The sequence below is a fragment of the Puntigrus tetrazona genome, chromosome 23 (assembly GCF_018831695.1).
Source record: "Puntigrus tetrazona isolate hp1 chromosome 23, ASM1883169v1, whole genome shotgun sequence".
In the NCBI taxonomy this organism is placed as follows: Eukaryota; Metazoa; Chordata; class Actinopteri; order Cypriniformes; family Cyprinidae; genus Puntigrus; species Puntigrus tetrazona.
This window is the reverse complement of record NC_056721.1, coordinates 17,460,662-17,478,245: the sequence shown is the minus strand read 5'-3', so window position 1 is coordinate 17,478,245 and position 17,584 is coordinate 17,460,662. Positions and strand designations below refer to the sequence as shown.

The window sequence follows — 17,584 nt, the reverse complement described above, 5'->3', positions numbered from 1 at the left end:
CCAGCCAAAATATCTACAAATTCTTAAATCATTGTTAAATTCAAAGAATAAATTGTCTTGTTTTCAGAAAAGTCAAAATTGTTTTTACTTCAAAAAAACAAGCAAAATAATCTGCCAACAGGGTAAGAAAAAGAATATTATTTTCTGTTTGAAATAAGATTATTAAACTTACCCCATTGGCAGATTATTTTACTTGTTCCAAGCAAAAACCTATTTTTACAATTTTTTCTGAAAACAAGGCAATAATTTTAATTTGTCTAAGAAAATCCTTCTTGACAAAAATGTAGGCTAGAAAAGCATTTTTGCATTGTGAAGGATAATGGTAGAGCAACATGTTTGCCTATAAAAGTAGTTACACTAAAATACACTGCTAAAAAGAAACTTTTTTGGTGGGACCAGTCAAAATTTTGGCAGGCAAATTTTGCATTATTATTGCTATTATAAGCCAATGTTAGGGGTCTAAGTCTAATAAAATGTGTATGTGTTTATTATATATTTTTTTAATTTTTTATAGCGATACCAAAATTAAAATTTTAATTCGGCTGAAATCTACTTAAACATCAGAGTTTCGTTTAATAATTTTATCCCTTTAAAACGGTTTCTGCCAAAACCAAAAACTCATTTCTGGCTCAAACCGAGAATTAATTTTTCCCAAATAATACTTTTATAAGTGATAAATTTCATATGGTTACATCACCAAAAAAGAAAAGACATTTTGAGGCAACGAAAACACTTTTAGAACAACATGCACCAATGAATCATCCAAAATATGCCCAAGGACATTAATTAAGAAAGTAAATGGGGTCAGTTTTGATTTAATGTTGACTTTAAGCAATGGGTTTTTTTTGCTAGAAAACGTTTAAAATAGGACAGAATCTTCTCTGACGACTTCAACAAACTGTCCACATCTTAAGTCCACTTTTTGTGTTGGACCAGTTAAGTATCAAACATGATAAGGAGACTGTAAAAGGCCAAGCTCAAATCTCCAAGGGATCCTAATTGCAACTGTAAATTGGGTGCTAACAAATGTATTATGTGGTATGGAATTCACTCCTCATTATAGGAGCAGCAGCAGGGCGTTTCACACGTATTTAATGAACATGGAGGAGAGGGTAATCTGGTCTGCTTGCTGAAGCCAAGTACTCAACACTGCCAGAGCTCGCATGGATCTACAGCGATAAGCAAAAGGAAAAACCAAGAGGAAACCTACAAACAAGGTTCATTTTGCATGTTTTTAACAGGAAAACAGCTCAAAATTAATTCATCATTCATTTCCTTTTTCACGTCTTTGCTGCATTCGCGAAAATCAGCGCTGTTAACAAAAATTAAGATTTATTTTTATTGCAAAGCATAGCAGAACTATGTAAAACAGTTTGGAGATTAAAATAATTGTGGAATAATTGTAAAAAATAATAAAAAGATGCGTTTCATTTTAAATAAACTCTAAAAACCGAGAAATGTACTTTTGTAATAGTTAAAAATAATAATAATAATAATAATAAAAAAAGTGCTACATAGTGATGTTATGGTAGGTGACCTGCTGTTTGCATACCATTTTACATGTGTGTAAAATGTATATTTACTGATTTCCAAAAACAGGATGACAATGACACGATAAAAGACACGCACGTTTAATAAATAACAAAATCACTTTCCTGTCAATTCATACAGTATATCAGCCTATCTGTGGGTTATTAATATAAATTGGCGCATTAACACAGATTTCAACTCGTGTGTGGTCACAGGTGTAAAATTTCATTGCTTATTTTGAAATACAAAATAAAAAGACAGCTTGATATGAGCTACTTGTGAAAGCTGCTTATCTCATAAGATGTTAGAGCTGGACAGGAACATTTTATTTTCATTTTATATCATTTATAGGTATCTATTTATAAAATGCCATTTGCAAAGCTCCAAAGGTTGTTACCACGATCCCAACAGACTGCAGTCAGCCTGAAATAGCCTCTTGAGGAACTTAAAGTGACTCTATGACAACTCTTAGCTGAAGAATCGAGAGTTTGCTCCCTGCTGGTCCAATGACGGCAAACTCATCACTCTGTCTCAAAGAACTCTCAGAGCCTGTTGAGACCCACACACACACACACACACACACACACACACACAGAGAGAGCTTCTGACTACACACACGCCTTGTCATTTCTTTATTTATCCTCTTTAAATACTCTGTGGTGACAAAGCCAATCTGATGGGCGTGCTGCACTCATGTAACGCTCTGTTTGGGATCTGGAGCAGGCTGATAATACTCAGGCAAGCATGAATTACACTGATAAGTCTAGAAATGAGCCCTGCTCGGAGTTGGTTTACCGTAAACAATGGTGCATGCGTGTGCGTTAGGCTGTAACTCAACATTCAGGCCAGGATAGATGAAAAGTGACAGGCCGTACGCTCAAGAAGAAGTGAGGAGACTGGAAGAATGATGAACTGAAGGCTGCTGAACACATTACGTCAGCTATAATGTGTTATCACAGTTCTCCATCACACGTAAAGCTTCAGCGTGTAGTTTCAGTTGCTCTAGAACTCAAAGAACATTTTTCAATGTTAAAAAAACATTTGCGATTACATTTATAATATTGCTAATGATATTGATATTTTGAAAAATATCTGAGGTTTTTCATTCAAGCAAAGAAAGTCATCAATACGCACCGTGATAAAGCAAGTGTAGGTTATTTCCTGATGGATTCATTTGGAAAAGCACATTTGTTTCAAATTAACCGAGACCTGGAGGCAACTAATACCGACCTCGAACCATTTCCGAGGTACACGTCGAATTTTGGACCCGAACCCGCAAAGGTTTTCGGATCCAAGCGTACCCTTAAAGACTCCTAATATGATGTAGCCTAATTTGAGAAGTGTGATTTACAAGTCATTTAAATGTCAAGTAAATTAATAACAACATCTAACTTCACTGGCATTTTTATAATGAATATTCATTTTTACAGTACTGCCAAGCTTAGGGTAGAAACTCAATCCTTAAAAAGCTGGAAAAATCGCGAGGTATTTGATTATTCTTGTGGACAATAAGGACCTGTGGAGTCAAAAATGTTGAGAAGCGCTGCATTACAGCATCTAACACTGCCAGTTCTCAAGTACACTTAAAAGTTTCAGTATTACGTGTTTCCAGAACGAAAACGAGATTTAGTTGTTAAAATGTTTGAGTCCGACACCATGTTAGAAAACATAATTAAAGCAGCTCATTTCTATTTATTACTACCTCTGGTAATGATAATCCACAATTAAATGCTCTCCCCGTATGAAACGTCCAGATAACGGTCTTACCAGACGGCTATTGATTAACCTGTGTCATATGAAAAACTGATTCAGGTTCATTTCATTTCATTTAATTTCAAGGCTATGTGACTGAAACTCGCCATGAGTAACAGTTGTCGCGTATTCTCAGATTGGTCTCTTGCACAAACACACACTCACACTGCATCTGTTGTGTCCCGCGGTGTGTGTTTATACTCCGTCATCCCCTCTAGGTTGGATGTGCTGCGTTGCCATCTGATATCTGGGCACAGCTTCCCTCCCGCTTTTCTCGTCTATTTACTCGTCTGCGTTTATTTAACACGTAGCTCCCGGCTACGCAATAAATTAGCACTTAATATTCAAACTGACTACCCAGAGTGCACGCCGCTGCGGTCGTCTGGGGAGGAGAAGGAAGGGCCACTTGCTTCTCTCGTGCCGATGCCATGAATAATTTCTCTGCCGGCGTTTCGCCTCTTATCTGAGCCCGATCCGACCACCGTGTCAGAGAGAGCCGATGTCATTTTCGAGCAGGGTCTCGAACGTGATATTGATGACACGAGGGAAAAGAGATTAGAGCAACAAGACAAATCTAGAGGAACTATTTGACAGAGGGTCGGGATTCGTTCGGCACCAGAGGGAGAGACACGGGAATCAGCCCGGAACGGTCAAGTGCTCCTGAGGTATAAAAATTTAATATGCTCATCTTCCTTTATTGAATGGCGGGTAAAGCGTACAGCTAGCACTCATAATCCCGACCGCCTTCAGGGGTCACCTGCCCCTAAATGATACTGTTCTCCATCACCCATCACAGTTGTACTTTCGTTCTTGAAATGCTCAAGGAACAGCCTAGCAAGTTAACACATGTAGGTTTAGTCCCAGTTCTATCTCATCTATCTTTCTCCCAAAATAATTTCTTGCCCCATTTCAAATTTTGAGGTCAAGAAGTGTTACAAAAAAAGTTGAACTTGCCTTTTAAAAAGCACAAAAAGCCTTGAGATGTGGGGCTGGCGGATATCGCATGCGGTGCACAGACATGTGCCGGTATTCTGTAATGTGATATATCACGATAATGAACGTGATATTACAAATTATTCAGAATTTTGAACGTATTGAAAAGAACGCTTTTCCTATTAACTGGTTAAATGCACAACGCTGTTGTAAGCTACGTCGAAGACAACGTGTGCACAATGTAAACGAGAACGAGTGAGAAGCACGTTGAAGAACACGTGAGAGACGAGCGACACAGCCGTTACCCAGTAAACCCTGTAAACAAAGGCAGCTGCGCTACTTTCAAACTGAAATTATTTAAATATCCATTCAGATTTTTGTATTCGTACCGGTGTTCATTCACAGCGTGAAATACTTTAATATAGAGTCCCGATAGGTTATTTATTTTAAAATTCTTTATTATTCTGTCACACTTTACATTGGGGCTTCATTACTGGACATTAGTTAACTAATTAGTTAAACTCCCAATGAAGAATTCTTCTAAACATTCATTAATCTTAGTTACTCAAATATTTAATAACGCACTGCTAAAATCAAAGTAATTATTAACTGTGTTATTATAAACTATGTTTTTTAATGAACTTGAACTAACATAAACTAAGAGTTTTATTATTTTTAACAAAGACTAATAACTTAGCAACTGTGGCTTCTGTTCATTGATAATGTTAATGCATTAACAAGGTTAATGATATCTATTGGTCTTTCAATTATTTTTAATCTGTGCAGTTTTACTTGTATTTAAATGTTCATATTTGTGCTATAAGCACAAAGGTATTGAAACTGTCATACTGTATTATTACAACTTTTTTGCAACTAAATTTCAATATTGTGATAATACCATATACCATTGACAAAAACAATTTTTGGCACTCATATGGGAAATAAAGGTTTAAATCCAGGTTTAAAAGGTTTAAATCTTATTTCCTCTCTCCGCTCAGATAATTTTCTGACCTGTCTCCTTTCTAATCTTAAAGTCAATAAAAGTGAAAGAAAAGTCCAAAAACAAAGTTTCTCTTTCAAACTAATTTTCTGTTGCTCTTAAAAGGCAGGCTGGGGAAAAAAAGCAGTGGCCTAGCGGCTAGCAGACGTTTAAGCAGACTTGTGTTTTCTGCATGAGCACCAAGGCTCAGGTTTGAATGCAGAAAAACTTAAATGACTTTTGCCAAAAAAATAGACAAAATCCCTTTTCAAAAGATCATTTCAAAGTGGCAAAATGTCCAAAAAGAGAAACTAAACTTTGTTGTTCTGGTGCTCATTAATTACTACTTCTTTTGTAACATGCAGTCAGTAAAAGTGACAAAAACTTTCTCTTCCCAACTAATTTTCTATTACTCCACCAGGCAGCCTGGTTTTGGCCTAGTGGTAAACCCATGTAAATGCTTGATGATCGTACAAGAAACACAGGTTTGAATGCAGCAAAAGTTACTTTTCTCTGTTCAAAATAACCTCAGCCACGTTGGCTATCGTTCATGTAAAAATGTTTTGGTGCTCACATACAAAATTATGACTCAAACTCATTCCGTTCAAATTTTCTCTTCCACGTAAATGTTTTATTTCTTCTTCAGGCCGTCTAGAAAAACATATTTCAGACAACTTCAGCCTTGGTGCTCGTACAGGTTTGTATGCAGCCAGAAATTTTTGTACATTGCCAAATATTTTCTGGTCTCTTGTTCCTGTCAATAGTCTAAAAACAAAAAAAAATGTTCAATATTCATGTTGAGCCTAGGAAACACAGGATTGTATTGAGCCTTGCTTTGTTCCATGTGTTTCAAAAATTAAGTCTGAGGTCACTTAAAAGTCACAAAAAGTACAAAACAACAAATTGTTCATACTTTTGTCATAAACGCTGGCTTTTCGAGGTTGACATGGAAACAAGAAACTCATTCTCAACTGACACAAAGACGCTTACCAGAAAAACCTGTGACACACTCAAAAAAAGCCCTTCCGACAGAGTGATAAGTAAACACTTACAAACGCAGAGACAACACAAGACCTAATCCTGCACCTAATTCCCTCTTATCCCAGACTCCTGCTCCAACAGCGGCGCTAGAACGGAAGAAACGGTGCAGGGAGCACCGGATAAAATCTATCCACTCCACCTGCCTGCCGCGGGCCCCGCTGGCAATTACCTGAGCTCTGGCCTGGCTTGAGCTCAGAGAGCGCTGGAGTCTTAATGGCTTTGCATGCAGGAAGATGTCAGGCCTGAGATTACAATTACTGATAGGACTCTGCTACCAGACCGACTCTCTTCTCTCTCTCCCGCCGCACCGGATTACTCACACTGAGCTTCTCTGATAAACTGCACGGTGAGGAGAGATGAAAGTAGGTAAATAAATAAACGAAGAAATGAATTGTTCACAAGGTGCGGCGTGTGCTTATTGTTATCTTCTGTTGGAGGTTGAGGGGAAAATGTTGATGTCTGTGATGAGGTGTGTGGAGCTCCACAGCCATGATGAAGAGATAAATCTTTCATTTACAATCGCAACTCATATTTAACGCACACACATGAATACAGTAGTTTTATAAAAAAAAAACCTTATTCGATATTATGTATGCATACATTATATACACAAAGAGAGAGAGAGAAAACAAAAGATTTTTAGTGAAACTACTGTTTCTCTAATGTGTTTATTACATTTTAATTTAATAACTTTCTTGATGAATTTAAGTTCAACAAGCTTCATATTTTCGGGCAAACTGTGAAACAATTTTTTAGGATACTCTGCTGACAGAAACGTAAAAAATTAATTGCATTTATTTGAAACTGTAATCTTTTAAAACATTATAAATGCCTTTCCTGTCACCTCAAATCAGTTTAATTTGTCCTCGTTGAATAAAAGTATTACTTTTTTTTAATTAAACCTTTAAATGGTAGTGTATCAAGGTTTCCGCCAAAAATATGCAAGTATAACATAAGCATAACGGTTTTCAATTTTAATAAGACAAGTTTCTTGAGTACCAAATCAGCATATTCAAATTATTTCTGAAAGATACACTCTAGACTGGAGTAATGGTGCTGAAAATTCAGCTTCGTCATTACGGGAATTAATTATGGTTTTTTAAAAAGTTCAAACAAAATACTTATATAATGTAGTACATATTTTTTTATATAGTAGACCGGATCAGAAACGAAGAAAATAACGGCAAAAAAGTGATCCTACAAATCTAGCGCACTACTTAAGTTAGTCTCAGACAAACCAAAAGAATCAACACCTGACAGTCTTGCTCACGAGCTAAAACCACTTCAAGATAGATAATGTTAACAAAAACACTGACTACTATTCCAAATTTAAATACTGTAATAACGCACCAGAAACATTTTACAATACCAATTAGCACTGAAGACCTCTTGGGCATTGTATTGAGATTTGGCAGACATTAAAAAGACACAGACATTGTGTTAAAGAGTTATTCCGCCATCTAGTGTCTAACAACTGAATTTACACTATTTTTATTACATGCGCTGAATTATCTTCAAAGAAAGGTCATTAATATTTAAAGACGCCAATGAAATACTAGTGCAACACCAAAATACTTGTCAGGAGAATGTATGAATTATGATAATCCCATACTGTAAAACTGAATTGCTGTGGAATCGGATTCAAGCGAACGACAGGAAGTGAGCCCCACATTCACACGCGAGTGTGAAGCTCTGCGCGATGATGTCACACCATCGCAGGTACACTCAAAAAGCAGATTCAAAAAACATCATTCATCTGACGCAAAATCAGATACGAGAGGTTGGAAAAGGATCAGAGTCCTTATCACGGAGAGATAAGCCAGGCTATAGAAGCACTCCGATTATTTTAGCATCTCTCATGCATAAGTAACAACTGAGCTAGAGGAGCAGGCGGGCAGCTCGGCGGCGAGCGTGAAGCGGTGTTAATGAGACGAGCTTTTTAATGGAACTGTGGAAAGAGAGTGCCAAATGCAAATGCAACTTATCACCTCTCTCCGCCAACAGGCCAGGGAACGGCATTAATGCGTTTAAGAGCAAAGAAATTACCCACAGCTCGCCCTTCTCTCTCCCTTCACCCCCCAACTCTCAACGTTATTTTTTATTAATCTCGTGAAGGCTTGTCATGTACAGCGAGAGCTCATGGAGGGCAATTCGCGCAGGCCCCGGCAGATGGATGGAGGAAATAAGGCAGGAGACGAACAGACAGTGAATGGTGCGTTTCACAGAAAGAGCGTTCCTGTAGTCTGAGTGCTAAGCGCAGGGGCGGAGGTGACGCATTACTGCATTTTAATACATTTGTACTGTCCTCTTTCTGAAAGACAATATCTTAGAGAACAGCAATACTCGACGTGAAGCAGTCATTAAATATTGAATGCAAAAACAGCAATGAAAGGATACGTGAAACGCGTGTTATGAAAGGCTAAATGGAGACATTCGCACTGACTGAAACAAAATAGTTAAGGTATCACAAACGCACAATGAGAGGGAAACGAAAAAAGCGAAATATAAGAGGTAAAAAAAAAAAAATTTAATGTAAATGAAAGAACAAAATGTATCAAATGGAAAACATTCACACTAAGAGCAAAAAATCTGTTCAATGAAAAGGCTATTTATTCATACAATTCACTCCTTCAATACGCAAATGTATTCTCACAGAAAACAAAACAAATCAGTCTAATGAAAAGATAAAATGATAACGCGAACGCAAAGCTGTTCCCCCCGAAAGTGGAAATAAACGGCACGAAACAAATCAGTTAGACAAAAGCAAAAAAAAAGCAAACCAAACAAACATGTCTCAAATGCAAAGCTATACAAACCAAATAAACCCTGAACTGAATAAATAAAAAATGAGCTCCTAAAGTGGATTGTTTTGAAAATGAGCAGTCTGTTATGGCTCTAAGTGAATGAAAACAAAGTTTTAAATCTGAAAATGCATAGAGTATAAAGATATCGTCTCCCAAAAGAGACGAAAGAGTCGACTCTGAATCATTAAAACGAGTCATTTTTAAAAACAAATCCCAAGCTAATGTTGATGTCAACATGAAACCAGCATATTACCCACCGACTTTCAATTCATTCTTTGCTAATCACCAGAGGGACAAGGTTGGGTACCGTACACATTTTACCCCGGTGCCCATGTGTTCATGCGTTCATGTGGTGAGATGCAGACGCTGAGAATCACTGGGAGTTCACGTGCGCTTCGGTATTTGTTTAGTAAACAAATCCACGTCTCTGCCGTTCGTACATATAAAGGGTAAACGGAACATGCAGGATTCATATTCATATTCTTTCGTGTCCTTCATATAATGATTCAAATGAAGCGTCATACCTTCTTTTAGTCAACCAGAAAATACATAAATTACGAATTCCGTGGCATTCCGTGCTACAGAGTAAATTCTGTTTATATTTATAATAGAATGTTGGTTAACTGTCACATGAATGTTAGCGAACAATTCAGTTATTTTTAGTTAGTGGTTCATTTTGATTGCTTTTCATTTCGTTTGTTAATTACTACATTTTCTTTAACTCACAGTCCCCCTACAGTTCACTTCAACCCAGTAGGAATCCCTGTTCACAGTTTATACTTCGCAGGAATACATTTTTACATTTGCAAATGAATGTTTTGATAAGTGTAAAACATTATCCCTAACCTGGGACTATTACTCTGCGACTTCTTACATAAACCACTTCCAATCTAAACACTGCATGTAAGCAGGAAGAACAGATGCAACTCCACCAATAACACACCTGCAAAGCCCTATTCAAACGCCTGGATCAGCCGGACGAGAACTGTACACACAACCCAAAAACACGACTGTCACTCAATTCAACTTCACTTTGTTACAGAGGCAGAGTAAAAATACCAAATCAAGGTGTATTCATGCTGTCATCATGTACTGGAAGACACTTGCATACTATTTATTACGGAAACGCTTGCATATCAATTTTGCAACATCCTTTTGTATGAAACGGATAGCAAAGGATCAATTCCTCCTCAGATGGCTAAGCTGATATGTTTAACAAGAGAGTCTCCAGTGATCAGGACATTATTGATAATCATGAATATTTAGAGGCACAGACCTTGATGTTGAGCTCTGAAACACACCAGCAGAACGGAAAGGAGTTGCCATGTCACAGCTTCATTCTGATCGATGCTGAGGCTTCCCGTTACATCTACATCACACAGAGGCTGGCATCACGGACAGAGACGCTAGCCATGATCCCAGCCACCTACTTTTATGCAAATTTTGGAATACCGCATTAAAGGAAAACACTGAATGGAAACTTAAGTGCACATTTGAGTAGGATAAAGATTTTAACCCGAAAGAAAAAATGTGCATGCACTATGTTGGAAAGACACTTATCGAATAAATCCATCCATGCAAACTAAAAACGTCATTTGACTTGGCGCAAAATAAAGTTGATTAAACAGCGGACCTAGGAAAGTCTGTTGTCAAAATATTTCTATAAAATTATCTTACACAAACGTGTTGCCATGCAAACAGCTGGCAGTCGCCTCCGAAAGCAATGGCAGTATTTATTTTAAATGCACAGTAATGTATCATAGATAAAAATTATTATATTCAGTGGTTTTTCCATTTGTCTTAGTGATATTTTATGCTAGTTTACCAGAAAGTGACGATTTTGTTCTCTGTGACGCTTGATTAGATGGAAAGGTGCTTTATTTGCAAATGTTTTACGCAATATTCCAGTTTCGTGCAAAATGTTTATCAGCATAGCTAATTAAACACAGTTTACACACTGTAAAATAGTGGTTCTCAACTGACAGGTTGCAGGATTGTACTTTAGGACTAAAAACAACAGAAAAGATCCGGTGCTAAATGGAAATATTAAAATGGTTAAAATGGCTAAACAAATGGTCTTTTCAACTTTCAAATGGGAGGAGAAAACGTGTAATAGCTGTTGTTACGGAATACTATTTAAAGAATCTACTCATCTGTCACTTACTAATATAATATTAATGTTAAGCTAGTATAACATACTACTGATGTTTATGTATATAATGTTACATGTATCTAGACCTACAATCATTATTCAAAGTTTGGTGCTTTTAATGTTTCTGGTGGAAAAAGTCTCTTATACTCATTATAATTTAAAGATTTGCAAATATCTTTAAAAACTGATTTCTATTTGAATGTTTTTAAATGTACTATTTCTAAACGCTCCGCATCATTTAGTGACACACAATCCTTTAGAAATTCTTTGATTTGCTGCTCACATAATCAGCTGGGCTGCTTAATATTTTAATAAATACCTTAATAAACAGTAAATATCTTAGTACTACTGTTAACTACCGACATGAAGTTTAAACTTCAACTGAAGTTTAAGTTGAAACAGTAAAAGACAATTCACACAGACAAACAAGACAACCGACTCCGACAAAAGTTGGCCATTGAATTTAGAATCTTATGAAAGAAATCAGTCGTTCAAATATAAATACTAATAATACATGTCAAAAACAAACTTTGGGAGTGAAGCAAAAACTTTTACTGGTGTGAAATGCGCACAGAACTCTACACAAACATCAGAATCGCAGCTGAGGCTTGTGGTGACATCTGGCCATGTTCGCACATCTGCTAATAAGACACTGAGGTTGGGAAAGAAATAGAGAGAGATGTTCAAGGATGAATAGGAGGATTGAGCCATAATTACCTTCACAACCTGCCTGCACACACACACACACACAGACACACACGTTTACTCTTCAAAGCTTGAGCCCAGGGGAAGCTTTTCTATTAAGTGTCCAGAACATGTCAGAGCTCAGATAAGACACACCAACAAGACGTTCCACAGTACCCTCCGGGAACAGACCATCATGTACCACATCACACACACAGTTCTCCAATGGCTACACGACAACGCCATATGATGTATAACTCGCACTGACTAGATAAGGCAGCACCTCCAGGGGCCCAAGAGTGAAGGGACACAATCCCTAAAGGACCTGAATAAGTGGATGAGAGGAAGTGAAAGATGGGACAAAAGAAAAAAAACTGAGTGGAATTCAAAGAAGCCAATTTCACCCGTGTCAAGAGAGCAGTAGCGTGTTTCTTGACCAGGCAGAGTGTTCCTCCCCTGCGGGACTTCATTTAAGAGCAAAACCTTCCAACTTGGAAAATAACGAAGATAAGAATAGAAGTTATTAATTTTTTTAACTTTTTAATTATATTTATTTATTGCGGAATTGTGAACTACTTTGGCAAAGCTAAAAAAGCATACATATGTTGGGTTTTTTAATCTGCCTTTTATAAAAGCAATTTTATGCATTCAAGGAGTCATGAACTGCCTCTGCTTTTTTATTTTGTACTGTTTTCCGAGGTCCACTTATAATGGTTTAAAGATTTTTACATCAAACATCGTAATGCAGAAGTAATATGCTATTTTCTGTCCTGTTTTTGATTCCTTTCATCAGAATGCTTTATTGGAATGGGCTATGATTGGCTACAGTGTTGGGTAAGTTACATTCAAAAAGTAATTAATTACAATTACTTATTTCTTAATCGATATTGTATTTAAATTACTTTACTAATTATTCTGTCTGAAAAGTAATTTAGTTACTCAATAAGTAACGTAATTATACGTAAAGTTTGCGTGCAGATGACTGCATATAATTAGGTGAGATACAGGAAGGACAGTACTTCCCTTTAGTTTCATACAAATTACATAATTAGATTCGTTTTCGATTTGAATTAGTTGATTTAAAAGCAGGTACTTAGATTTCAGACTGTACTTCGCTTTCATACGGATTACGCGATCAGAAAATGTTTTCGATTCGAGCTCATACATTTAAAAGTAGACGCTTCAAGCTTTAAAGTCCATATATTTCTAGTTTCGACTGATTTTAGTCTTTAGTTTATTTTATGGTTTCTCTGTGAATCAGGAAATACGAAAAGTGAATGCGCCGGTGCACAGAGGTTTAAAGATGCTGCATTCAATATAAATTTAATTAGAAATTTTGATTTAAAATTTTGATTTTGGAACTATCAAAATTATTTACAGCATGTAACACAAATACTGTAATTCCTTGCTTTACATTTTTAGTGGATAAGTCATTTAATTACAGTAACACATTACACCCAACACTGACTGGCTACCACTTGTATGCTTGACAGTCTACATTCTTCACAGATCGATGCTCCAGTTAAAAACGCATAAGCACTCATATCACATGACCAATTCAACAGACTAAGAAATAGAGGTCACACACAATTGTGTGGTGCGACTTTACTGTTGGACCCAATATAGTTAGCTCAACATCGTCTTTTGGTTTTAATCTTTCTGAAAACCCCATGTCACATTGCGCTTTGTTTCTACATGAATCCACAGTAGAATTCAGTAAAGGAAAACAATTTTAAAAAAAACACTGACAAACCTAATGTTGGAATCAGAAGGAAGGCAAGTTTTTCCACAGCTTTGAAACCAATTATTGTTTTGGCACACTGGCTTCAATATAAGCTGCTTTTATACTAATAAGAAAGTTATGAGTTCTGAAACAATATGTTTTTATAGTAAAACAACCTCTTATATGTCAAAAGATCAAGGGAATTTTGGTTTCTCAGTCCATTTTAACATTTGGGGTGATGGTGCACTTTATCGTTTTTAGTCAAGTCTTGTTTTATAAAGCATGTTATTAAATATGCAAAGAAAAAACAGCAGATTTCTAAACGTTTCTAAAAACCTAAAAGCTCATAATCTCTACCACGCTACTTGAGTAATAAAACAAACTGTTAAATCAAAGTTTGGATATAATTCATTCAAACAAACCATTTGAACTGATTCACAAATGAATCAAAGATACAAAATAAAAAACTGTCGCTACTTAAATTAGAATATGCTATTAAAACACCTCCAGGGAAGGAAGAATTGCAAAATTAGCCTGATTACACAGTCTTTGAAAACTTAATGGATACATAAAAAAGCATATTAAAGTCAATGTATATACACAATACTGCTTAAAGGAAGAGTTCACACGAAATGAAAATTCTGTCATCATTTACTCAGTACTTCCAAATCTGTATGAATTTCTTTGTTCTGCTGAACACAACAGTATTTTTTCCTACTATGGTCAATGGTCAATGGTGACTCAGCCTGTTACAGACTTTCTTCAAAATATCATCCTTTATGTTCGGCAGAACAAAGAAATTATACAGGTTTTGAACTATTCAAGGGGTACGTAAATGATGACAGAATTTTCATTTTGGGGGAACTATTTAACCTTTATTATTTAACCAACCTTTAATATCATATTGCCATCAAAATCATTAGAATATTTGTTTTTTTTTACTATTCAATATAACACTATAACAAGTATGTGGCCAGTAATACTTTGTTTTAAAAGAAGTCTCTTAGGTCCAACAAGGCTGCAATTATTTGATCAACAGCAAAACAGTACTATTACATTGAAAACTTTCCTATCTATTTTAATACATTTTAATCTGTACAAATTTCTTTCTGTAATCTTTAAACTTTCTTAGTGCCAATTTAATTCAAACTTGCTAATTTTAGTTAGGGCTTTTGCGGTGAAGGAATTTCCCTTGCCGTAATTTTACAGTGACTCAATAGATTCAAAATGCTGATTCATTTAATTTTTTTAATCTTACTGACTTTTGAATAGTAATGAACCCTAACAGTTTATTTATTATTTATAAAAATATGGCATTACCATAGCACCAAAACGGTATTACCATGGTGCCATAAGACATTTACGCTAATGTGATTGCCACCGAACTGCCCTGAAATTCAAGTCCTTACGTGACAAAAAAAAAAACACTTTTTTTGTACAGCAATCAAATTGCTGGTCTCAGTGAACACTGGAGTTAGAGCGTGCTTGTATGCGTCCTTACACTTCTGTCCTGAAGTATTGTGCTGTTCTGAAGTGTTTGTAGAAGAGTCTCACCAGCTGTTTGGCTTTCTCAGACTCCTGCCGTGTCTGTACTCGCTCTCTCTGCACCGCTCGAGTGATGTCCTGTCGGGCTGCCTCTCTCTCTTTGCGTGCGATACGAGCCAACTCCTCCTGTATAATGGCCTGCTGCTGCTCATACCTGAACAAGCACACACACACACACACACACACAGAGCTTTATTTTCAAGCCTGTTGCCAGGCTATGAGTCACTGCAGTTCTCAATCCTACCACAGAATGTCAGTATTTTTTCCCGTTGTTGTTAAGCTCGTTTCAACAGCATGATTCACACTTGAACAGCATCCAGGAAAAACTGAGTCCTCTTCTAATTTAAGATCTCTTTACATGCGAGAGCTACAATGTTCAGTAATCATGTCATATTTTAATCAATACATATAAGCCTAACTGGGAAAAATGCTACATGGGTTGGTTGAAAATGTTGAAAATACACAGTGATTCTGAAAGAACTAGAAGGTTCTTCAGAGTGAAAAGGAAGGGTGTGTCGTAAATCTGTGTTTAGGAATAATATTTGTGGAGTGTAAGATCTGTCATCTCAGCTCAAAATGGCACTGTATTGTTGATTTTAATATTTTGTTGATATAAAAACAGGATTTTGTCAAGAAAAACTATCTCCCAATTTGAAAATCCCGGACTAAAGTACCTCTTCCTTAGCTCCTCTTTAGAGTCAGGAAAAGTTGTCCTGGCCTGTGTTTTTGGAGACTGTGGGTCAGATGTGCTGGATGTTCGAGTCTGCTGGCCTGCGAGGTCAAAAATATTTAAATGATTATCTTTAAACTGAATCACACATATCTCAGTAATTGCAACTCTATAGGCATATATACTGCGAACATTTATACTGTACCATATACCTAAGTTCTCTTTATTGTTGACAGGTGGTCTTGGATCAGCACTTTCATTCCTCATGCGCTGTAGCACGTCTTCAGACAGCTACAATAAGGTTAAAGATATGGAGACGTCATACAGATGTTTATAAAAGTGCTCATATTTGATAAAATTCTTCCCGCCATTAGGAAGCAGCAAATGCATACTCGATATAACAAAAAAAATGGCACGTGGTCTCGGTTGAATGATTTAATGATTCGCGCTTTATTAAAAAATGATTTGACCTCACCTAGTGATCTAAAGCATCAGCCACAGATACTCTACAGTCTGTAATCAACTCTATCCAAAGAGTACTACAAGATTATCACGCTGAACGTCCCGACAGGACTATACACCTGCCCTTGCTTTTTTATTAGCAAGGTACCCGTCCAACACACAACTGCCAAAACGGTTTCTCAAACCCCAAGGACTCAAATATCAATCATGTGTGGGCTAAAATAGACGAAAAACTTCTATATTGATGTTTTTGTGAAATGACAGAGACGTGAAACAACATTGTGAACTGTTTTTCTAAACTCGACCCGTTCGCTGAAGGACGTTTGGATAACCTGACTGCAAATTTACGCAACAAAGCTCACATTAACAGATAGTATCCTACCGTAAACCAGTATGATCGGTAGGTGGTAAATATGGGATTTACCTTCACTCCACGCAGAATCCTCACCCTGTCATCCTCATCTAGGCCGAAAGAAACTCTCCTTGTCGTGCTTTCTCCGGACCCCATCGCTTTTTTCTGAAGCTCCGTTAATAGATCTTTAATACAATATATATATATATTTAGTCTTTAACTGAAACGAACACAAATTGTACCGTTAATACGGCGATATGTTTGACAGATTTGCATCTTACCTTTGGGAAGTGACCGTTTGTAAGGGGCAGTATCCTGAAACATCATTGGCCAACGACAGTGCAATACGCCAATAGAATTTCAGGATATATCTAGAGTAAAGGCTTCTGGGAGTTGTAGTCAATAAGGCTCACTTTTTACAAACACTCAAATTAGTCAGCGCTGATTTACTCGAATGTCCAACTATATTAAAAAAATGGATAATCCCACTAAAGTAAAAAAATTATCTCTAACTGTTATCGAGGTTTAGAGGCCTGTAACATTGTCTAATAAATACTGAAGTAAATCACTGTGGCTATGATGAGGCTCAATTGTGAATAAAGATCACTTTCAAAATCCCAGGTGGGATTAATGTTTCTTGCATGAGGTTGAACAAATGTTTTAGATAGGTATCTATTTAGATAGATCTTTTTTAACTCCAACTAAGCATTGTTTACAAAGTGATGAGATCAACTAAACTAAAAAAAACTGGATGTCAACCGATAACAAAATAACCCCATGCTCTAGGTTATACGTTTTATAGCAAGAATAGCTATAACAATTTATAGAGGAAAATGTTGTTTTTATCACCACATAAACTGCTAATAAATTTTGTAGGCATGTGTAAAAAAAAATAGCTTTCTAAATCTGCACAAGATAACTAACATTAATGTTGCCTGCTTGTAATCAGATAATTTA

The 17,584-nt window shown here is 36.5% G+C and overlaps 1 protein-coding gene across 2 annotated transcripts in view; it reads right to left on the bottom strand.

Annotated features, from left to right (window-relative positions):
- Positions 1-16,984, bottom strand: part of chchd6a (coiled-coil-helix-coiled-coil-helix domain containing 6a) — a 56,837-nt gene extending 39,853 nt beyond the window's left edge. For both annotated transcript variants that reach the window (XM_043225214.1, XM_043225215.1), the window contains exons 1-5: positions 16,909-16,984; positions 16,700-16,812; positions 16,026-16,104; positions 15,818-15,914; positions 15,153-15,297 (exon numbers count right to left, since the gene is read on the bottom strand). In XM_043225214.1, the coding sequence (XP_043081149.1) occupies positions 15,153-15,297; positions 15,818-15,914; positions 16,026-16,104; positions 16,700-16,812; positions 16,909-16,954 (480 nt within the window). In that variant the 5' untranslated portion in view covers positions 16,955-16,984. The remainder of the gene's footprint in view (positions 1-15,152; positions 15,298-15,817; positions 15,915-16,025; positions 16,105-16,699; positions 16,813-16,908) is intronic.
- Positions 16,985-17,584: the final 600 nt, after the last annotated feature.